The sequence below is a fragment of the Caenorhabditis remanei genome, chromosome IV, assembly GCF_010183535.1.
Source record: "Caenorhabditis remanei strain PX506 chromosome IV, whole genome shotgun sequence".
In the NCBI taxonomy this organism is placed as follows: domain Eukaryota; kingdom Metazoa; phylum Nematoda; class Chromadorea; order Rhabditida; family Rhabditidae; genus Caenorhabditis; species Caenorhabditis remanei.
Genome location: NC_071331.1, coordinates 8,872,293 through 8,897,066, shown reverse-complemented (window position 1 = coordinate 8,897,066; position 24,774 = coordinate 8,872,293). Strand labels below are relative to the sequence as shown.

The window sequence follows — 24,774 nt, the reverse complement described above, 5'->3', positions numbered from 1 at the left end:
TATGAACTAAAAGAGAACAGAATGCACCTAACAAATCGTTGATTTCTGTTGTGAATGACTGTTATGTGGAGTTTGAAACAGTAAAGTAGCGGTGCTATCTCAAGACTTTCGAGTGGAAGTCAAAGTGAAATAACAGAACTGACTCACGTTACAGACAAAACAACAAGTATGAATTAATGAAAAATATAACTTCTTCCATAATTTTCCGCAGGCAACAGATGGGCAGTTACTGGGCAGCTGATACACGAATTTTGTGAAAATAAGATTGTAATTGGTTTATTCAAAATTTGAAAATATTTGGACACACAATTGAATCAGAAGAAAATTGTTGAAAAGTCAGATATCAATTTTGCTTCTCAACTTGACATACACATTGATGAGATAATGAACAGAAAGATGGTAATACTGGTACTGTCTCGCGTTCCAAACACGGGCAGCTCTCCCACCTATTCTTCTTCTGTCATTGTAGTGATGGCTAGTTTCTGAAGGTTCTTGGAGTGTATCTTCTTCTTCTGGAAGGCTCTCATCGGTTTCTGTTGACTTGTCTTCATCTGAATCTTCGGAGCTGTCTTCATCGGAATCTGTAGCTTCATCATTTTCTTTTTCATCCGAATCATTGTTGATCTCGTCATACTTTCTTTCCTGATAATCATATTCTTTTGAAACTGAATCTGAATTAAAACCACGTAAAGCATGTTCAGTTTCCAATAGATATTTCTCCACTTCAGTCAGTTCGTCCCAACTTTTCCGTCCCAGTTTTTCGTAGTCGACCTGGAATTCCTTTTTGATGAATTACAAAGCAAACGTTACTAAAAACTTACGGATTGAATTGTGGCAGAATCGTGCCACCCATTAGTTTTCTTGACTATAACATGAATTCTACGAGCATTTGCAATTGAGAAGAATCTAAGAAACAGAATAAAAACGAGAAGTAGGGAACACATTTTGAGCAAGTCTTCTTTTCAAGTGGGAGAGTTGCTAACCGTATCCAAGAGTGCACATTTTCTGTTAGAAAAGGCAGTGCAGTGGGGAGCCCCCATAACAGTGACACCCACCTGATTTTCCCACGCTCTGAAGACCATAGCGGCGATGGGAAAGTGACATCAAAGGGCGGTCTCTTGTATCATGTCGTTGGAAAACTGAGATTGGTGTCGATGAGAATTAAAACAAAACAACAAAGTAAAACAATGCTGAGAAATTCAGAATTTCTGACTGTTTCCAATAGTAATTAAAAATGGAAATAATGTCATCTCAAATATTCCTAGCTTGTGAAATTTTAATTTTTGAAAAATATAACCTCAGCTTGAAACAGTGTCCCTAGTTTTTCAACAAATTTCAGTTTCACCTTCCCACACTCGTCTATAACTTTAGTCCGTGTTATTTTTGTCTCTGCACCTTGTTAGCAAGTTATGAAGCCATTATCTTTCCATTACCATTGATTTATTTGAAATTTGAAAAAGTTTTGGCACATAACAGAAACAGAAAAAAATTCTCAAAATTTCAAATATCAATTTTGCTCCTCAATTTAACATACACATTGATGAGCTAACGAACCGAAAGATGGTAATACTGGTACTGTCTTGTACACTGTCTTGTACCAAACACGCGCAGCTCTCCCTCCGACTCTTCTTCTGTATTGTGTATCAAACACGGGCAGCGCGCCCGCCAGCATGAAACAAGAAAAATTCAATTTCAAGACTTAGTTGAAGTCAGACAGAAACTGGGTTTTTCACTGCAATAACTAGACAAAGTGTTTTTAAACTAATTTCATTGAATCAAAAAAGGCACTAAAATCTACAATAAATACCCACCGGGTAACCTCGTAAAGCAAACCTTACTTACTAATAAAAATAAAAGAGAATTAACATTAAATCCAAAAGTGAGATCAATAAATAATTCAAAAGAAACAGGAAAAATAAAGAAATGAGCAATAAGGAACCGATTTTCAAAAAGTCAGATTTACATTGAGGGATGACTATAATTAGAGATAGAATGCGAGATTTCAGAGAAGTTTTGTTGAGGGATGAATCGATGGCAACTATCAGAGAACGATCGGTATTCTGTGAGTAGTTGATTTCCAGACTGTTGCCAATAGATCATTGCTCCGAGAATAAAGATGTGCCACCATTGATGCGAACATCCGACCACGTCGAATTTTCCTGGAAAATCAAAGTCCAAGCCGAGTATACGGAATTACTATTGAAAGTATAAGTAGATTTTGATTCTAGCGAAAGTGAAACAGAGGAAATCCGATTTTTTGAAAATTCGAATTCCATACCTGGCCAAAGTCTCTCCGGCACCATTGTGACATAGAACATGAAGGCGGCAGCTATCAATGAGTAGAGTACAATCACATTAGGGAACCATTTCTGAAAATGATTTATGGAAAATTCAAGATTTGAGAAGTGGGAAAAATGTATTTGAAAAAATGATGCTCCCATAAAGTGTAAATGTTGAAACATAAACTCACAACAACATGATCACTATCAAATCCACCATGAAGGAACACCCAATGAACTGTCGGACAGATTCCGAAAGTGATGATGATACAATAAATTATGTGAAGGAGACCGACTCGGGAGCCTGGAAAATAATTAATTTTTGTATTTTTTACTGTTTCAGAGAACTAGTAAGGAAGGAACTGTTAAGTCAAACTAGTCCAAGTGTATCTCTTGATGGACTTCTCAAAGCAAGTTCACTCGAAACTAGTATAGTTACAATGAACTTACCAACAATCTTCCTCTCAAAGAAATCTTGCCGAGTTGGCACATAAGCGGTGATGCCGAATATGCCAAGTAGAATGTAAATGTAAGATTTTAGGTGGTCCTGAAAGAATTTTTTCATAATCATCAGAGAACAAAACGATCGTTCTCCTCCCCGTCCTTACAAATATGCTCACCTGGAAACAGAAAAACGCGGTGTAAATTCCATTCAAATAAATTCCAAGTAGACCCGCCGATATTCCGAATACCGTAAAAACTGTAATATAGGCGCATGCGCCTCTACTTTTCAACCCCCTTTCGAAAGTGCGCCTCTATTACAGGGGCGCCTCTAATAGAAGCATCTATTATTCAACCTCTCCGTTTGGCTATTTTTCGAGCCCTCAAGTCATTAATTTTCAACCAAACCAAGATTTTCACTGACAAAATTACACGAATACACGATAATTTGCAGTGCTTCGAACGAAAAAAAGGTTTTATTTTGTTTTTTCTTCACGAACTTCGAAAAATTATCTTTACTAATAATATTCAACAGATCCGTCTGTCCGTTTATTTGTCGCCAATCATAACTCCCTCCGTACTGGACCGATTTTAATGAAACCTGGATAGATAGATAGGAAATTGCGCTTAGATGATGCCCGAACTTTTCTTTTTTCTAAAATATCAAATTTGACGTCATCTGGAGACGATACCGATTTCAACAGTAAAAAGCGTTAAGAAAAGTGTGTCCCGACAGGGTGGTAGAAAGTTTTTAAAAAAATCCATGTCATACTGTTGGCTCGGTTGTTTCTTGACTGCATTCTCGAAAGCGCCTCGGCCGCGCGTGTTTGGTGTAGCGGTCTACGCAGATGACTCTCACGCGTGGGGTGGTGAGTTCGTTACCGCCAGGTTGGAAATGTTTTTGGATTTTTGTTTTTATAAGAACATAGCCAGTATATGAAAGTTGTAAATATTTTGTTATAGCCGAGATTTTGTAGAACAAAAGGGTGGAGTAGCTATCTTTCTGTTGACACTGTACACACCGCTCAAACTCGGTCATAATGGATGATTGAGTTCCAACTTTGACGGTGTTTAAAAAATTACAATCCTACAAACACCGAGCCAGAAACTTGATAGTAGTTAACAATAAGCCTTCTGTCCGAAGCTTCATGGGGAAGTCATGCAGCATTGCCACCGATCGAATAAAAACTCAAAAAGTGTTATTTTAAAATAACTTTAAGAATTTTTTTGTGAAGTACTGTCATGTACGAATGAGAAGGATTGAAATCAAAATAGACTGAATAAGAAGCTTCTTTAACTTTTAAACTTAGAAATATGTAAAATAGTTTTTGTTTCGAAGTATTCCAGAGAAGAGAGGCGGCATCGCCGCCGAACAGTGATAAATTTTGAAAGCAGAACTTTTTGGATTAAACCAAACTAAAAAGAAGATTTCCGTGTATGTGAAAAAATCTTGAAAGAATTTGGGGGGAGGGAGGCGGCACCGCCGCCGATAAGTCAAAAACTTCAAAAGAATACTTTAAACGTAACTTTTGAAGATGTGAATAGGAAATTCTCTTTTGGTGAAGGGTTTCTCAGACAGGCAAAGAACACATTTACTGTATTTAGTACAATTAATTCTAGGACCCGAATGTCTCAACCAATAAATAAGCGACTAGGAATATAGAGAATGAACTAACACTTTTCAAGAATTGATGGTGAATTCTAGAATAAGGATTTGTCTAAATATGGCCTTAGTTTGCCTTCAGAGGAGGGAGGCGGCATCGCCGCCGATCAGTCAAAAGTGAAAAACTTAATATTTAGAGGATCACCTGCCTTTCGTTAAGGGGAAAATAGAGTTACCAAGTACGGGTTGCTCAGCTAATAAAGACTACTAACAACTGAAGAAAAGTTATAGGACCAGAAGAAAAAGAGAATCCTGATACCCCGATTGTTTGAACCATGTAAGAAGCGCCGCAGGCGCTGTAACACCTAGAAGGGTGGTGTTGAGAAGGAGGTTCAGTCGCCGTTAGGCGACGTGAACCGACTGGTTTAATGTATATTAAGGGGGCTTCTCTATTAGAGGGTGCGCCACTATTATTCAAAGAGCATTTCTGCGTGCGCCTCTATTAGAGGGGCGCCTCTAATAAAGGGGCGCTTCTATTACAGTTTTTACGGTATATCCATTTTCAGCCATTTCTGTCTCATCTCAATGCTTGTACACCCGAATGTATGATAACTTGCTGATAGAAGCATACACATTTGCATTCCAAATATTGATAGAGTGAACACGAAATGATCAGCTTTATGAGATCCGACTGATAGGAGAACTATGTAGTTTGTGTAGTATTGTTGATATGTGAAGTAGATGAATCCGAGTAAATGACTCCAGATATTGATAGTCTCGTTGTTTATGTGGAATGCGCTGAAATGAGGCAGGTGGAATCGAAGAAGACTAGATATTCAAAGTTTGTGAACCAGTAGAAACAGATAATTTCCCTTCTCACCTCTTTGCACACATCTTTCTTGTCATCGCTGGAGGCCTGTAGTGGTTGATGACGTAGTCATCTTGCCAGAGGGTTTTGTGAAGTTTGTGTCTAAAAATGATTAATGTTTATCAAATATTCAAAAATTCCAACATCTTGAATTTTTATTGATACAGAGAAAAAATGTACTACTCACTTGCTGACGAGTCGATACCTCTCGTCATTATGGCAGACATTTGTGTGGTTGCATTTCAGACTTCGTTTCCGCATTTTTTGGGAACTAAAAAGTAGTTTGATGAAGTTAGAAATTTTCTTGATGACAGTGCGCTACGAAATCTTGTAAGCTCATGAAACGTCATCGAAACAGAAAAAAACTAGCAAACTGACAAAAAACATCGAGAATCTTCGAGTAATTGAGTATCAGAAGTAATTGAGTAAGGTCTGTTCTGATGTTTTCATATCGTGATGTATGCGTTCCCAAGAGTGCAGTAATTGAGAGAATTGTTAAATTCAGTCCAGTACTTTCTGAGGACGAGCGGCGGTCTGTGAAATGGCCGAGAAATTCGACTTCGGTCATGTTGTTTTTTTTTTCAAATTTAAAAGTATTTTCAATCATTATTGTTGTTTTCTTTTGTTATAAGAAATTAAGTGAAAAACGACACAAGTTGATTTTAAAATCAAAAAAAAAATGGTAGAAACAACTACTGTCAGCAACTGAAAACCAAAACGACCAAAGTCAAATTTCTCGAATGTTCTCACAGACCAAACTTGTCAAAAATCAGAATTATTCCTCCTACTATATAACTTCATATTATTAGTGCTTGAACATATTTTCATTTATGAAAATTTCAAAAAATTTCGGAAAATTTTGTGAAAAAATTGTGCTCATTTTTTTACTCCGGGCCGACGGGCCGAGCCGGGCCGGGCCGATATTTTGCAAGTATGCATTTTTGGGAAAAAATTCAAAAAAATTCAAAATTTCGTTCAAAATTTTCAGCCCGGCCCGGCCCGTTGCAAGTATGCTTTATACGGATAAGTTGAATGATACAAAAGCTGAAATGGGACAAAGAACCATTTTCTAGCAATTTTTTGTCACCTAGGAAAACTTCGAGTGTTACAATGTAAATATTTCGAAGTAAATTATTTTGAAGTGATTCATTTCTGCCTGATTTTCAACAAAAATATATTGTCGTTTAACGACGCTATAATATCCTACTTTCCATATGATATCCATATGATATCCTACTTTTTTAACTTTTAAAATCTCATAATTATTTTTTGCTGTACGCAGTATTCTGGAAGATAATTCCGAAATTGTATGTTTCACTAAAAGCAGAAAAATTTTATATTTTCAAATTCTTTAGCACGACTATTGGTTCCCGTCTTTTCCCATCATTTTCGGTTTTTATGATTCCTTTGCTCCTGCATTTCTAGCAGAAAGTGACTAATCAAGTCCAGATTTTTTTCGTCAGTTCAAAAGAAGGAATAATAAATAGTTTTATTGAATCAAAAAGGCACTAAAATCTACAATAAATACCCACCGGGTAACCTCGTAAAGCAAACCTTACTTACTAATAAAAATAAAAGAGAATTAACATTAAATCCAAAAGTGAGATCAATAAATAATTCAAAAGAAACAGGAAAAATAAAGAAATGAGCAATAAGGAACCGATTTTCAAAAAGTCAGATTTACATTGAGGGATGACTATAATTAGAGATAGAATGCGAGATTTCAGAGAAGTTTTGTTGAGGGATGAATCGATGACAACTATCAGAAAACGATCGGTATTCTGTGAGTAGTTGATTTCCAGACTGTTGCCAATAGATCATTGCTCCGAGAATAAAGATGTGCCACCATTGATGCGAGCATCCGACGACGTCGAATTTTCCTGCAAAGTCAAATATGACCAAATGAGACTATAGTGGAATTAAAAATTTCTAATTTTGGAGAAAGTGAAACAGAGGATTCATGATAATTTTCTAACTTGCATACCTGGCCAAAGTCTCTCCGGCACCATTGTAACATAGAACATGAAGGCGGCAGCTATCAATGAGTAGAGTACAATGACATTGGGGAACCATTTCTGAAAATGATTTATGGAAAATGGAAGATTTGAAAAGTGGGAAAAATGTATTTGAAACATAAAATTTTGAATTATGCTCAACAGGGGAGATCGGATCCATTGAGATATGATGCTCCCATAAAGTGTAAATGTTGAAACATAAACTCACAACAACATGATCACTATCAAATCCGCCATGAAGGAACACCCAATGAACTGTCGGACAGATTCCGAAAGTGATGATGATACAATAAATTATGTGAAGGAGACCGACTCGGGAGCCTGGAAAATTAATTTTCGAGATTTTTACTGTTTTGGAGAACTGGTAATGAAAGAACTGTTAACTCAAACTAGTCCAAGTGTATCTCTTGATGGACTTCTCAAAGCAAGTTCACTCGAAACTAGTATAGTTACAATGAACTCACCAACAATCTTCCTCTCAAAGAAATCTTGCCGAGTTGGCACGTAAGCGGTGATGGCGAATATGCCAAGTAGAATGTAAATGTAAGATGTTAGGTGGTCCTGAAAGAATTTTTGTTTTATAATCATCTGAGAACAAAACGATCGTTCTCCTCCCCGTCCTTACAAATATGCTCACCTGGAAACAGAAAAACGCGGTGTAAATTCCATTCAAATACATTCCAAGTAGACCCGCCGATATTCCGAATATATCCATTTTCAGCCATTTCTGTCTCATCTCAATGCTTGTACACCCGAATGTATGATAACTTGCTGATAGAAGCATACACATTTGCATTCCAAATATTGATAGAGTGAACACGAAATGATCAGCTTTATGAGATCCGACTGATGGGAGAACTATGTAGTTTGTGTAGTATTGTTGATATGTGAAGTAGATGAATCCGAGTAAATGACTCCAGATATTGATAGTCTCGTTGTTTATGTGGAATGCGCTGAAATGAGGCAGGTGGAATCGAAGAAGACTAGATATTCAAAGTTTGTGAACCAGTAGAAACAGATAATTTCCCTTCTCACCTCTTTGCACACATCTTTCTTGTCATCGCTGGAGGCCTGTAATGGTTGATGACGTAGTCATTTTGCCAGAGGGTTTTGTGAAGTTTGTGTCTAAAAATGGTTCATGATTATCAAATTTTTAAAGATTCCTACTATCTTGAATTTTCAATGATACAGAAAAAAGTATTACTCACTTGCTGACAAGTCGATACCTCTCATGATTATGGCAGACATCCGTGTGGTTGCATTTCAGACATCGTTTCCGCATTTTTTGGGAACTGAAAAGTAGTTTGGTTTGATCAGAATTCAATCAGGCAATCCTAGAAAACGTTGAGCATCAAAGAAAAAAAATGTGACGATTAGCCTACAAAATCGTTTAAGGTCATGAAACGTCATCGAAACGGAAAAAGTTATCAAACTGACAAAAATCGTTGAGAACTTTCGAGTAATCGAGTATCAAATATAATTTTTTAACTAAAACGAAGACAAATTTTAATGAACCGATTCAGCTCAATTCCTAAATGTCTCATGACAATTTTTTTTTTCGTATCAAATTATCATTAGAAAACTCTAGGCCCCTTAATACTGGTACTTTGAAATAGTACAAAATTTTGGAAATCGTATCAATGTTCCAAAAGCGATCAGTTTACATCTCCGAAAACTGAAAACTTTGCTGACCACTATATAGTAATAGTTTGTCGGTATTAGAAAAAATACCGTGTCAGACAATCTAAAGGTTCGAAAATAAATTATAAAACTTTGAGTTTGAACTACTTTCCCTAATACTGACATTTTGAAATAGTACAAAAATACGGTCTGGCAAATGTATGTACCACCGTTCCATATTATTCTTATTTCCAATTAAAAAAAAAGAACAATGGCCATCTTCCCATCTCCGCTTCCTAATTATTCTTATTGTTGTTGCGTAAGCTTATTGCCGAATTCAATAGAAATGACGAAATCGGAGGAGGAGGATTCGATTGATAACGAAAAAAGAGAAGGTTTCGTCAGATGTCCACGTAAAACGGCTAGAGATAAGAAGGGAAAAGCGGCGAGGAACGAGTTTTAGTGGGGGAAAAAGTTGGGGAAAAGGGTATACATGGAGGCGAAAAAAGGGGGATACACACTTGCCAAGTACATCGGACTAGACTACAAACAAGGTTGGGATTTACGTATAGTTAATGAATTTACAGGGAGAAAAATGCAGGACAGGAGAGTAAAAAAGTGATCGTAATATTACAACTTCCCGAAAATATCAATTCGGTCAATAAATCAAGTAAAATATCTATTGTATAAAACAGAAAATTCAGAAAGAAGAAACATTTTCGGAATTGCTAATTTTGAACGGATTCTTAAAAATTTCGGTAAAGTTGAACATTATTTATTAAAACTCTGAAGATAAAAGAAGTTATGATAACAATGTGGACAACATATTTATTGTTCAAGATTTTTTTGATTCTAGAAAGCTGAAATAATCGTTTAGATGTTGAAATGTCTATTCGAACTAGGGTTACCAGTTACCCAATGTTTATGAACTAGAGGAAACGGTAGTTTTGTCATTACTCTGACGGCAGAGATGTCGGGAAGTAAAATTCCTTATTCGGAAGTTGGAAGCCGGAAGTCGGAGTTCTCAACAACAGAGCTTGACAGTACTATTGTTAAAGGGCAACAACCAAAAACTTGGTTTTGAAACTTAAATAAAAGCAGAAAAAAGAAAGTTTTTTGGAACAAATATCGATCAAAAACTAATGTCAATGATACGTGAAAAATAAGTATTTGCAAATTGTAGATTGAAAAACTTCACCACGTTTGCTAGAAATTTATTAACACGACGTAAAGGATCGATCGAATCACAAAAAATTGAATCAAATCTGTGAAAATTACTGTTTGAAACTGTGAAACACTTTCACTGTTTCACGTAATCCGTATAACGCCATCAGGATAGTTAGTGATAATAATTTTGGCCATATTACATTTTATTGACACAAAATTTTTCTGATGTTTCATAGTTTTCATATGATCGGATCAGGCTTTCCGCAAAACTGATAGTAGAATTTAATTTTATTTATTTATTGATTAAAAAAAAGAACCAGATCAAGCCCCCTCACAAGGCGACAGACCTGGTTGAGGTGGGAAAAAATGAATCACTCCATATTGAAAGTTTAACATTTTTTCCAAAATGCTCTACTGTTTCTCATGCCTCAAATAATTGAAATAACAATTAAATGTACGCTGTGTCCTAAGCTTGACAATTATAATTCAAAATTCTGAAATTTTCGCTAGACCCAGCTAGTTCCAACCAGTCATTGAAAAGCAACAAATTTAGAAGCCTATTTCTTGTCACTATGTCGAAACAGTAACATAATTTTCAGATTTCGGATGAATCTTGTGTTATGGTCAAATAAAATCAATTCACATTGACGAAACAACAAAAAATGGATGGATATATGAGGGAGAGATATAGAAGAAGGGGAGGGAAGACCGATTGATTTGTATGGAAAACGGCATTGAAAAGAAGCACTGGATTGGGAGAGAATGGAGACCGAGAGACATGGAAAGTCGTCAGAATCCTTTTCTTTTCCTCCCTGAATACAACACGCCACGAAACTGGTTTCCTCGGCAAGAGACAAGAGAAATGAGACAGAAGATCCTGCCGAAAGATTGAGGCAAATCTAGATACTTTCTTTACTTTTTCTCGGCTTTTCCTTCAGAAGAGAGAAGGAACAGAGAATATCCAGGACAAAATTAGAATTAAAATACTTTCTGGCAAGGAGAAAGTGAGAAAAGAAAAACGAAATGAAAATGAGGAAGAATAGAGAATAAATGATTTGTGACAAGAGGGGAAAGTAGGGTAAAAGTCAATAGTCACAGTTTTTGTGACCCACTTTTTTCTCTGGTTATTTGTTTGTAAACGGAGAGAGGACTCTCTGGAGAATTTAAGAAAATTTATGTTTCGTGGGGTTCATGTTTAGTTCAATGTGATTAATGTACAATACGTTTGACACTAGGAACCTATTCACAAGGCACAGTCTCCCAAACCCCGAAAAACAACTGCAAGCGAAAGTTCTCAGTGGAGCGCAAAGGCCGCGCGCTACAGTAGTCAAAAAATTTTTTAAATTAATTTTTCAACTGAAAATTTTGATTTTACTCAAATTACGAACAATAAAGGAATGAAAAAGTGAAAATTGTCCATAACAAATAACGAGAAAGGCAAAAGCAACATTTCGGAAAAAAGAAAACTATTTTTGGAGCAAAAATAAAGGCGCTGATACAGATCGAAGGTTTGGCCTGAAAAATCAGTTTTTTCATTATTTCTCGAAACTTATTCGGCAATAAAGTGGCCCATCCATCAGAAATAAAGACCTACTTATTGCGGATTTTTTGAGCTATAATTGAGATGGAAACGTCAAGAAATAGAGAGCTGGATACAGTTTGAAGTCGAGAATTCTGCAAAAAATTTTCAGTTGAAAATGGTGTTTTCTTTAAAAAATTATCAAATACAACACTCAAAATACATGATATCATGGTTTTTAGAAAAATATTTGTTTTTTCTTTATGTATTCATCACATTAACCTTTATTGAAGTGACTTTTTCATCTTTAGCTTTACGCTACAAATTAAAAAATTCACTTTTAGACCTGCAAATTTCTCAAATTTTTCGTTTCGTGAGGGGAGATCGAAAATTTCCTTGCAGTTGTTACTCGGACTTTGTGAGACCGTGCAAGGTGGCAAAATTTTTTTTTTATAGTAGTGGAAAAATAATTTTTTTGCTTTTTTGCTACCTCGTGAATAGGTCCATGACAACAAGAATTACAAAAAAGTAAGGTTTTTCTGCAAAAAATATGTTTCAGCTAGCCACTTACTTCAAAAAAGTAAATGTTTCACTAGTTTTCATTATCTGTGCTAAAATGATAAAAACCTGTAGCTTCAAAATTGTACTGTTGTTTTTTAGCTGGGGACAATCAAATTATTAGAACAATCTCTTGCATGTGTCAAAACGACAGTTCGTGCGTATTTTGAAACAGTTTTAATTGGTTCACAATTCTTGCGAACTTCTTCAATATCAACGACAAACTTCAAGGAAAATCTGATCAAAATGTATCAAAGAAATACATAGTTGCGACCGTTACTGGGAAAATGTTCAAACCGCTTTTCGAAATAGTGTGTTTCATGTGGTTCATGATTAGTTCAATGTGAGAAATATGCAATCGTTCTTGACCAATCATAGGAATTACAAAACAAGGAAATTTCTTTTGCAAAAAATATGTTTCAAATAGCCACTAACTTCAAAAAAGTTTGACAAGTTACCATTCGTGAAGTAGTACTGTGTTGATCAAAACCATTAGCTTCAAAAAGGCATACTCGGGTTCTTTTTTTTCGAATTTTTTTTTAATTTTAACAACCCAACAAATAATTTTCAAGTACTTTTTATCATTAATTCACTGATAAACCACTTGCAAGTGTCCGAACGACAGTTCATGCATATTTTGAAACAGTTTTTAAAGCGGAACCAATGGAAACTACCACTAGTATCACTGTTTCAAAACGTTCATAACATGAGAACAAGGGAACCCGTGTTTGATTAAATTATTTTACAATTCTTGTGCCCTTATTCAATATCAACGACAAACTGCAAGCAACATCTAATCAAAATGTATTTACGAAAGCGAGAGTTATTGTGAATACAAATTTTGAAACTTCAAACCACTTCTCGAATTAGGTTATTGCGGGAACACGAAATGGTACAAAAAAGTTAACTCTCCGGAGAAATTAAGAAAATTTTTGTTTCATGCGGTTTCTGATTAGCTCAATGTGAGAAATGTAGAATTGGTGTTGAGCAAAAATAGGAATTACAAAACATGGAAATTTCTTTTGTAAAAAAATGTGTTTCAACTAGCCACTAATTTCAAAAAAGTTTGACAACTTTTCACTATCAGAATTAAATGATCATGTGTTGATAAAAACCAATAGCTTCAAAAAGCTACTGTCGTTTTTTAAGGTATCTGTTGCAAGTGTCATAACAACAGTTCATGCCTATTTTGAAACGGGTTTTTCAAGCGGTACCAATGGAAACTGACACTGATTAACCTCAATATAACGAGTCCGTTATATTCAGAAAAAAGAAATCGCATTTTCAAAATGTTCATAATAGGAGAACAAGAGAAATCGTGTTTGATTCACATAATTTTACAATTATTGTGCACTTCTTCAATATTAACCACGAACTTCAAGCAAAATCTAATCAAAATAGACTTACAATTAGGAAAACCAGCGTTCCTGTGGAAATCGTTGTGACGTGAACTAGCATGGCCTAGCGTATTGCTCTACTAACCCTGAGGTCACACGAGGCAAGAAGATCAGCCTATATATTTCAAGAGAACTAATATCAGGCTGGTGCATAAGTTTCTTTCTTTTTTTGGATCATTTTTGTCATGAAATTTCGAGAAGGCTAATAACTCACATAATGAGAAATATAGTTAGTTAGTACCTATAACGTATTGTGATTATACCTGTGACATTACGTCTGCCATCTGCTTAATCTCAGCCGTAGACATATCAAAATACTTGAGGAACCCTTTTTTGGTACCATTCTTCGTCTCCATTTTTTTCTCAGAAAATGTTGGCGAGAATCGGTGATCTATTCAAAATAAAAACAAGCTTGAAAAATTATGCTAAAAAAATTAATAATGACATTTGAACTAAGCAACTGTAGTTTAGTGCCTGTCGCTGAAGAACGGCGAGGATCAGCAATTTACGATTTGGGAGTTTTTTTCGATTTTTCTTCAACGCTAGATAAGGAAATGGGTAGAAGTATTTATCATTAGGTAGAGTAGACATTGACGTTTCTAAATTTATTTTGTTTTAGATGATCAAGAAATTTGCCTTTTTTCACAGGAAGCGCGAACTCAACATCATCAAAATCTTTTTAAGTTTGATGAAGCGTGCTACTCGTGCTTCTGAATCAATCCACTACATAGATCTTTTGCGCATTTTTAGAGCAATGTATCTACTGTTGATTACTTGTGAGAAGATAGTTCCGACTTGCTTGAAAGCGTTGAGAAGAGACCTAGACTTTACCCAGGTCTACTACACAAAATTGCTTAAAAACACAAAAATCATAGCAAACACGCGACCCACGTTTTATCATTTAATTGAATGGTTTTCTTATTATTTTTTTCTGGAATCACTTACTCATGTTGCCTTCTAACTTTTACACATAGTTTGGCATACATGCTCTCTCAGATGTTTCTATAATATGCTTGAACGGAGCTGAACAATGATTTTTAGTTGCTCTCAATCGTCAGATCATAATTTTTTCGCCTTTAACGTTCTGACCAAAAACTAAAATGTGACAACAAGATAAAGTATTTTTCTATAACTTCCATTTAGTTCCCTATTAAGATCGTCAAATTTTGATGCCAATGTCGACTAGAATCAAAAAACTTTCCAAAATAGGCGTTTGGTTGACCACAGAAAAAACCATCGTTTTAACGAGCGGAATGTCTAGGCACCAACTTAAAACTATATTTGTTAGCCACTGAAAAGGTCATTAGAATGCAAAAAAGTTTGGGTCGATAAACAATCACAGTATCTAGAAACCGTGAGTCAAAGTTCAAGCTCAAAAAAAGAAAGAAACTTATGCACCAGCCTAATATTTAGTTTTAACGGAAATTTTCTTCTCAATTATATAATTAAGTTCATCGTATTTAAATGTCTTGCAATTACTGGAACACGAAACGGCACAAAACGTGAACTTTTCAATTAACGCTGTTTCACTTTTCCAGTTTTAGTTTGTGGTTTCATAGCACCAGAATCTTGTTCGCGTCTAGGAAAATATTTCATGATAAATGAGAATTCCACAATATAACAACCTGTGCCACTAATTACGTCTTCTGAAAAACTTTGAAGAGCAACTCAAGAAACAGGAAAAATGAAAGAAAAAGTACAAACTACACACAATTTTTTTGTTTCGTTTTCTATTTTTCAGACACCCCATTCTCTGGAGTTATATACCGAACTTTGTTTGTGATAATTCCGCGAAAACTAGTTCTAAACAAGACTAAAGTTTACACCGAAACACGAAGTTGTTATCGAAACGACTTATGGTCTTATTGAACTTATGGGTCTCGATTTTGGTTTTCGGTATGTTTTGAAACAAGACAGTTTTTTTTTTTTTAGTTTTTGGTTTCTCTGGATTAGTTCTTAGGAATAACGAGCGATATCGCAAATTCAAGTGGAATCCACGAAACCCAAAATATTACAAAAATTTCGTGATGAAATAAAAAACATACCGACTTGAAAATGAGACGTGGACTTTTTTTTGGGAAAGAAATGAGAAATGAGAGTTCGATGGAAATTTCACGTATTTTTAGCCTCTTTACTGTTTCACAAGGTTTTTATTATTGTTTCAAGGTTGTGTATGATAATTATCTGTTGTAATCATAGCAGAATATTTTTTGTAATTTTTGTTTTCTGATTGCATACAAACCTGTGCGGAAGTAAAATTTTCAAAAAAGGAAGTCGGAAGAAGGAAGAAGGATGTGAGAAAAACCCGGAAGAAGGAAGATGGGTCCAAACCCGGAAGTCGGAAATTAATTTTGTAAATGACAAATTTGAGGAAACTTTTTTGTTGTCATCTCTGAAAACGAATTTTGGCGTTGTTTTGCATACAAAATTCCATTAAAAACCACCAAAATTCCGCTGAAATTCCGTCGAAAATTTAAAAAAATTTGTGAACTTTTTATACGGAAGTCGGAAGTGGCGAACAATTTCAACGGAAGAAGGAAAAAGGAAGAAGAAAGCGAAAAAATGCCCGGAAGAAGGAAGAAGGAATTCCGCACAGCTCTGATACGAACACTTCTCACTATCAGTTATCAAAGCTTTCACATCTTTAACAAGAAAAAAATGTGTGTGAAACATGAATTATTTCGGCTTTCAATAACTTTATTATTTCCCGTCTTCCGGTTCTCCGCGATTTGCTGAAAGTTGAAAATAATCGATTTTGCAGTTTTTTCTTTTCCAAGTAAACTTCATCACTCAGAGTGTTCTCGGGAAACGAAAACTTTTGAGAATATCCTATTTGAAAATTTTCAATATTCGATGAATATCCGATTTGAATGACAGCTAACAATATGGATTTTCTGAAATGGTAGTTTCTTCTAACCTTATTAATTTGCGGTTTTGACAAGTTTTCGTGCTCGAAAAATGTATTTTTCATTTAAACTAGTAGAAAACAGAAAAAAAAACTGGAAATGGAGAACAGAAAAATTATAACATCCTTAGTCTAGTAAATTACTGCGATGAGGAGGGAGATCACACATGTCTGAAAACGTATTTATTTTTCAACGTTTCAAATCTAAGATTTTGGTTACTTGCAAAAAACACATTTAGTAGGATTTACAGAATTGATCGCTCTCATTGGCATTTTTTTCATTACAGATTTTCAAAACAATGAAGTCGTTTTTGTTGTTGTCGTTATCAGAGTTGAGCGGAATGCGGTTTTCGGAAAGGCGGAAGGCGGAATACTGCTCAACCCTGTTGCAGATGTGAGATTTGCTCTTCACACTTGAAATGATAAAATATTACAGAAGAGTTGAACTATCTGAAATTTCATTCCCTTATTTCAATACAAAAACCATCATTGTCTTCTCCCGTTAATCAATCAGATCCTCTCTGTCTCCCACGATTTCCCTTTCACACTCCTCTCTTCTCATCTCAATAAGCCTTCTTCTCCATTTCATCCCCTTCTGTGTGATCGACCTTGACTAGCACCTCCAATCCCTCGTCAAAAGAAATCCATGACCTTCAAATCTTCTGAAAATCATTTTACATATTTTCTTAACTGACACCTTCTTATCACTTTTTTTTCTCATCTTCTTTCTTCTTTTTCTTTTTTAATCCGAGCCCACTACGAACATTTGAACCGCCTGACTGATATTGAAACTTGGTCTTTCTTCCCGACGGAGTGTTTATCTTCTTATACTTATCGTGTCGTTCTTTTGTCGTTCGTCAGGGGGTCAGAATTGGTTTATAATATTATGGTAATGTTGTATACTTGTCTACGTGAAAAAAATCAGGGCTGATTGAAACCGTCAATGTTGTCCGTTCTTTGTTTTATGAGAAATAAACGTTGATGAATTTATGGGAGTTCCGAGTGAACCTATCGATGACATATGAGTTTTCAAAAGCTATAAATGCATTGTAACAGAGAAATTTTTGAGAAGCATGTAGATATGTAAACTACTATGGAAAGAATTACGCCATTAAGAAGCTGTTGTCCGATTTGGACTGCTGAATTCATACATTTTTTTCTTATAGATTTAACAGGCATACTTTGAACAAGTGCGACATCTTGATCTTACTTAAGCAATGATTCTGAAACATTATCTCTTATTTGTTATTTCTTCTAAACATGGTATCGCACGATCATTGACAACCACCAGAAATTATTTGTCTGAAAAACTTCTGGAAAGGTTTATTGTTAGGCTGGAAGGAAAGTTATATTATTTTTGCCATAGCTGATTTTCTCGGAATATTTCTTCGAATTGTGAAAGAACTTCTATGTACATAGCAGCAGTTTTTGACTCTTCGAGATTTCACAAAACTTGTAGAGCAGGGACTGACTATTGCTCGCTGTCTACTCACGTGAAAAGAAATTTGGTAGATTATTGACACAGAATAACATTTTTATACCATCTAAGAATTCACTGTTTCCTATAAGGCATAGTAGAAGAAAAGTTTTCCGATGTTTTCAATTTTATTAGTACTTGAAGAATAATCACTCACAGAGATCAAGACACTTCATATTTCCTTTGAACACATAGGGACACTGAAACTTTGATAATATCATTTCTCCCACTTTTTAGATTCCCTGTCTGAAAGAAACTTATTTTAAGCACAGTTTCTATTTGTGAAACATGCATGCCACACTCACAATTAATTCACTATTTTACTATTTCTTCAAATATCGCTTTGGATGTTTTTCAAGTAATCCGTTCTGATTTATCTCAATCGAATAATCAGTATTAGATTTCTCACAATTTCAGTTACAGTATCGTGATATCATCTAGACTTCATTTGATTTAGTTAGTCATTTCCTATTCATAGTGTCAATGCTCTAATCATACCTTTTCCGAAAACCGACACTTTCGTGTTTCAGTACGAACATATTATTTATACTGTAAATTGTACCACACTTGGCGGTTTTTCATCTCATAAACCAATCCCCCACTTCCATCATCGTGATCCAGTACTGAATAACACGCACACAAAGAATGATAATATATGGACAATCAACGTTTGTTCTAAGATGGTCTGTTTCAAAATAGAGATTTAACGATGATGTAAATCCAGTATTTAATTTTTTTACAGTATTTTGTTTTGATAACCTATGTAACAATTATTTTACAATGGGTTTGCGAAAAGTTTATATTAACACATTTTCATTGAGAGTTACCTTGATAATAAATTTATGTCTGTCAGCATCAAAATAAAACCCAGTTGAAACAGTGAACCACGTTATGGCATCCTGGGCTGGAATAAGAAGAACAATTGTAAACCAATTTTTGTTTTTTCCAAAGATCCGTTAATGACGATTGTAGAAAAAAATGCGAGCGAAAATTTATTACGTGGTATCGTATCATAACTTTTCCGAAAACCGACACTTTCGTGTTTCAGTACAAACATATCATTTATACTGTAAATTATACCACACTTGGCCGTTTTCCTATTCCATGAACCAAACTCCCACTTCCATCATCATTCCTCTAATTACACCCCTCTTCATATCTTTTCCGCCTATTTCTCTTCGAGATAACCATCAGTTTTCGAACATAAAGGAGCGATTTGAAATTACATAACATCCATCTCCTCACCCCTTTCTATTCTCCTCCGGTTGACCTACCTGTTCTTCTTGTTTTCCTCCCGATTTCGATGAATCATCCCCCCTCTTTTCCTCTTCATTCTGTTTCTATTCATTGTGTTTACATCCTTCGAAAATGGGAGAGGAGAGGGATAGCTAATCGAACAATGATTCATAATCGGCAATGGTAATTGGTCTCACTATTTTTCTTTATGAAAAGGGGTCCTGGATTTGAACGGTTAGACACATGCAAATGTATTGTATCTCTCTGTTTCAGAAATTTCATTTTCTCGAAGTTGTTGAGTTCTTTCTAATACGACGATTGTTGGAAATTCATCAAAATCAATGATTATGAAAAACGAGCTGCGCTCATTTTTAGTTTCGAGAGCTATATGTAATTCAAAAAAAATAATTTCTGTTCCTAATCTTTTTCAAGTTTTGTATATCCGATAATCGACAAATTTGATTGCCAAAATTTGTAAAAACCTCAAAATACTAAAAGTTCCTGTTTCTGCAAGGTGAAAAATCATGATTTTTTAGTTTAAAATTAATAACCAAGACAATTCATCTTCAGAAACAGCCAGAAAATTTTGAGGTTAAAACTCATTTCAAATTTGAAAACTGTCTGAAACTGCAACGTGAATTGGCATACATACATATTTCAGGATTTCCTTAAACAGTTGTTTTTCTAACAGTATGAATTTACCGTTTCTACAATTTTTCAATAACTCGAGTATTATCGTGACGAGGTTGACTTATCTTTAAACTTGACAATGTTTAGAACATTTTTATGAAACTGACAATGGAAAACAAAGAGTTCAGTAGAGTTTCAGTAGTTCACGTTCTCTGTATCAGTATATTCGGCTGTAACTGCTTATCTTATTGTAAATTTTTGGAACTGTATTGATGTTCTAATTTGTTCTAATATTCAGATCAGGTCAGTAAACAAATAGACCAACCAACATTCTGAAAGAAAGCATTTTGAAACACGCAGAAAATTGTTCAATTTATTAGGGTGTTTCATAAGTCTTTGCACTTTTTTTCAATGTACTGTGTAATGACACCTTTGAGGGACGGTGGGCCCGTGTCATACTTAGAATATGAGAGTAACAGGAAGTGGAGAAAACTAACAACTTTATTAACGTGTATAACCAATAGGGCACTTTGTCATCAACAGTCGAGACTTCTTCAGTAGATCTGCTTGTCATGGGCGGCTGGTTGTCCGTATCGGAGCTGGTTTGTCCGTATTGGAGCAGGTTTCCTCGATGGAGGTGGTTTGAGCTTAGTTGAAGCTTCCGCAGGCAGATAAGAAGATCCTCGGAGCCATTGTGCCAATGGTTCATCGGTTTCCACGGTAGAACATCAGAGAGTGAATGATTGAGAGACGACGACTTCTGACGACTTCCTCTTCCTTATATGCACGGAATGTAGAGCAGATCCTTATCGTAAGGTCAGGTTGAGTTTAGGAGGGCACGTCAAGAACAGTATTGGATTCAGTATGGTTGGTCACGGTTCACGCAGTTGTTAGTGTTCATTTATTATTCATTATTTAGAGTAAATATTATGTAAGTCTGGCAATGGACCAGGCTTAATACTCAAGGTCGTGAATTAAGACCTATTAATTCCACGACATACTGCGCTGCGACCCCATGAACTTTTTTTGACCTTTTTTTATTATTAACTAGTACTGTTACCCTCAAGAAACATTTCTGTTTGGCAAGTCCCCAGAACAGCGTACCATGGCAGAAGTACTCGTCAAAGATCGCCATGCTCTGAATTGATGTTTTCTACTAGGATATCTCCTGGAATTGAGTGCAATGGAAACTTATCGAAATATAAGCGAAACCATAGGTGAGGACATCATATCTTATAAAACAGCAACCACTTGGTTCAAAAACTTCAAAGAAGAAAACTACAATCTTGATGATAAGTCCCGTTCTGGTCGGCCTCGTTTAGATATCGACGATGATATCCCTGATGTCTTGGAGGATGAGCCAAGGTCAAGTGTACGTTAAGTATCTTCACATACTGGACCTTCGTTTGCAACAATATTCAGACATCAGAAAGAATCTGGAAGAACAGCAGAATACGGACAAGTTATTTCTCATGAACTGACAGATTCTCAGTTGAAGCTCAGTTGTACCCTGTCGCAGTCTTTGCTGAGTCGGAAGCGTAGTTTCGATTGGATTCTTGATATTGTTTCGGGAAATGAGAAATGGGGTCTCTATGTTTACCAAACAGTAAAAAGCAGGGAGTTTTGGATACTAAAGAACCTCTGACGGACCAGAAAAAGAGCGAAATAAGAAGAAAGTGATGCTATCAGTTTGGTGGCACAGCAACGGTGTCTTTTACAACGAATTTCTTTCAAATTGTGCTACAATTACCGCCGACCTTTGTTGTCAATAACTCCGAAAAAAAATCCAATTCCATCGTTCATCTCGCCCTGAAGTCTGTCATTTGGTTTTGTTGCATGACAACGCTAGTCCACCCTCTGCTACCAAGACTCGCATCTTCTTACAGGGTCAGGGAGTGGAAGTTTTACCCCATCCGCCGAATTGTTCAGACCTTCCTCTAACTGATTATCATCTTTTTAGATCATTGCAAAATTCGTTTTCTGGTCAAAAATTTGATGATCGAATGCAAGTGAAATCATACCTTGATGTCTTCTTCCGCTCGCAGTCGCCAGAGTTCTACGCGGCCGGAATAGCCCAACTACCACAATGTTGGCAAGATGTAATCAGTACTCATGGACAATATATAACTTCTTAGAACTCCTTTCTCATTGAGAAAAATTTGAGGAAAAATTGATAGAAAAAGTGCAAAGACTTATGAAACACCCTAATAGATAGTGTACTAGGCTTATAATTTTTTGAGCTTATCAGTTACGGTGAAAAAAAATACCATGGTTTTTTTGTTTTTGTATTGTTCCTTTTAATGTACACTAATGATATTTTTTGTGATTTCAGAATGAGATCTTTGTTGAATTTCCCAGTATTCAGGTTCAGCAATTTCCTCATGAAAAGTGTGCTTTTTTGTTTTCATTAAAATATTATCATGACCTTCAAATGTTTCCACCCAACTGACTATCCTCTGATCACCTTAATACTTTCTAAACTGACACCTTTTTATCATATTTCTTCTCCGTCTTCTTTCTTCTTTTTTGATCCGATCCAACCACAAACAGAGGTATCAGATGTTATAAGTAAAAACATTTGATTTTGTATAAAATAAGTTTGTCTAACAGAAAAAAATTTATACAGTTTTTATAATCTGTTTGAAATTTGACGAAAACGCTAACAGTCGCAATTATTTTTCAGCAAAAACCAAAAACGAAGCTATGGTACAGAGCAGCTCAGCTGAGCATGACAACTCGAAACAGGGAAGCGTCACATAACGTTTCTGTGATTAAACAAGTAATTTATATTATTGAAAGATGACAACGTTTATATATTACATTTTCATGAAAGGAGTATTACAACAAGATATTGAATAAGATAATAGTTTCCAGGAACTGAATTTTTAATTGAAAATAAATACAGTTATTATTCAGATTGCCTCGAGGATTTGAGAAAAGTTGGATTTGTCATTCAAATTATCCGTAATTGCTGAAAAATAAATTTATACAAATTCACTGGAACCGAAAGAATTTTCTCTGTAGATTTCAAAACACGAAACAACGTATCAAATGACCTGGATTTTTCAAAAAGTTATTTTTCTCACTGTTACATATCTTTACTAATAATATTTAACAGATCCGTCTGTCCGTTTATTTGTCGCCGATCATAACTCGGTCCGTAGTGGACCGATTTTTATGAAACCAGGATAGATAGATAGGAAATTGCGCTTAGATGATGCCCGAGCTTTTCTTTTTTCAAAAACATCAAATTTGACGTCATCTGGAGACGATACCGATTTCAACGGTAAATAGTGTTGAGAAAAGGTGTGTCCCGACAGGGTGGTAGAAAGTTCAAAAAACCAATCTTACTACTGACTCGGTGTTTCTTGATTGCATTCTCGACAGCGCCCCGGCCGCGCGTATTTGGTGTAGCGGTCTACGCAGATGATTCTAACTCATGGTGTGCTGAGTTCGTTCTCCCCCTATCAGAAAAGTTTTTTTTCGCTTTTTTGATATGGGAAAGCAATTTATTTAGGATCTATTTGATTTAAATGGAGGGAATAGCAGTGATTTTGATGAAAAATTTCTCAATAGTTCTGTTATCGTCGGAGATGTTGTCAAATTGACAGTGATGACACCCGCAGTCCGGTACCTGTGCACGGGGGTTTGTGAATAAGCAAATTTGTCGTTGCTCGGCTACCTAAAAACGAATTCTAGGATGAGGGGTTGTTCAAACACCGTCTCAGTCTGCCCTATTCCGAGGAGGAAGGCGGCATCGCCGCCGATCAGTCAAAAACTTTAGGTAGAATATTACGAATCCATTTTTTGAAGATGTGAATAGAAAAGTCTTCAAGTTCTTGAACTTCAGTAAAAACATGTGGTCTTAGTCTGCCATATCCCGAGGAGGGAGGCGGCATTGCCGCCGATCAGAAAAAAACTCATATCAGTATTTATGATCACTCGCCTTTTGGGGAGGGAAGAAAGAAGAGTTATCAAGTTCACGTTCTCCTGTAAAATTGTTTCGAAATAAGAAAAACTTAGGAAGAAAGTTCAAATTCGTAAATTCGAAAAAATCCTATTCTAAGTTCCATATTCTATCAGAATAGAAAAATTCATTGAGAAACTTTGTACAATTTGAGTCTGAAAAGGAGAGATTTTACAATTGTGCTTTGTTGGAACGGACTGCTCAGCTAAAAAGCGCCGCAGGCGCTGTGAAACTGAGAAGGATGGTGTAGGGAAGGAGGTTTAGTCGCCGTTAGGCGACGTAAACCGACTGGTCTCAAATAATAACAAAAAAATACATACTGTCCGTTTTGAAAAACGAGTGTCAAACTAAGCATCAAGCTACAGGCAAACACCCCAGAAACTGAGCGTTTGTTGGGAATGAATTGATCAAATAATCATACGAAATACTTGCTTATTTGTTCAAACGGACTTTTTGGTGACCACTGTTTCAAGTTGTTCAAAAGATGAGACTGTGCAGACTCGTTCACTCTCCGTTCTGGATTGGAAAGGCAGACTCGGTTCAGAATTGTTTTTTGTAAAAATTTTCTGTTTCTCGATGTCTGTTTCAATCTAGTTGACTGTTTGATAGTTTAACTGTATATTTCAAACACAGTCCCTACATCATGAAAACTTATCAACTCAGTTCGTGAAAACCAACACATTGAAACAAAACAGTATTGTTTGTAACTTGTGGTTTTCTTGAAAAAAATTGTCTATTTTATTGATGAAACGCCTTGGAGCTTGTGTTGGCACAAAAGAAAGTCATTCGGATTTTTTTTTGAATAAAATCGTTATTAAAATACCACATTCATCTCAAGTCACTAGTCTCATTACTGTTTTACAATGTTGATATACATAGCTTCATCTATGTGGTCTTTAATAATCAAGGTATTATTGAAATTAACAATGACCCATTACTGACAAATGTTTTGCAGTTAGAACTAATAATGAAATATAAAAAAAAACTCAGTTTCACTGTAACAACAAACATGCAAGGATAAAAAACTATTATTAGGACTATCAAATAAATTTCTTAACGTTAAATAAATTTCTTAACATCAAAGTGGTTCGA

The 24,774-nt window shown here is 35.5% G+C and overlaps 2 protein-coding genes across 2 annotated transcripts; both read right to left on the bottom strand.

Moving 5' to 3' along the window:
- Positions 1 to 336: 336 nt before the first annotated feature.
- GCK72_012989 (uncharacterized protein) lies at positions 337 to 5,452 on the bottom strand (the record flags this gene model as incomplete). The annotated part of the gene is made up of 8 exons (XM_053729556.1): positions 337 to 771; positions 822 to 906; positions 1,964 to 2,159; positions 2,279 to 2,369; positions 2,471 to 2,583; positions 4,955 to 5,151; positions 5,204 to 5,293; positions 5,379 to 5,452. 8 exons carry the CDS (start codon positions 5,450 to 5,452, stop codon positions 337 to 339), a joined length of 1,281 nt encoding a protein of 426 aa, XP_053584328.1.
- Positions 5,453 to 6,871: 1,419 nt separating this feature from the next.
- Positions 6,872 to 8,488, bottom strand: GCK72_012988 (uncharacterized protein; the record flags this gene model as incomplete). The annotated part of the gene is made up of 7 exons (XM_053729555.1): positions 6,872 to 7,071; positions 7,176 to 7,266; positions 7,415 to 7,527; positions 7,671 to 7,767; positions 7,844 to 8,189; positions 8,242 to 8,331; positions 8,415 to 8,488. The coding sequence occupies 7 exons, from the start codon at positions 8,486 to 8,488 to the stop codon at positions 6,872 to 6,874; spliced, it is 1,011 nt and encodes a 336-aa protein (XP_053584327.1).
- Positions 8,489 to 24,774: the final 16,286 nt, after the last annotated feature.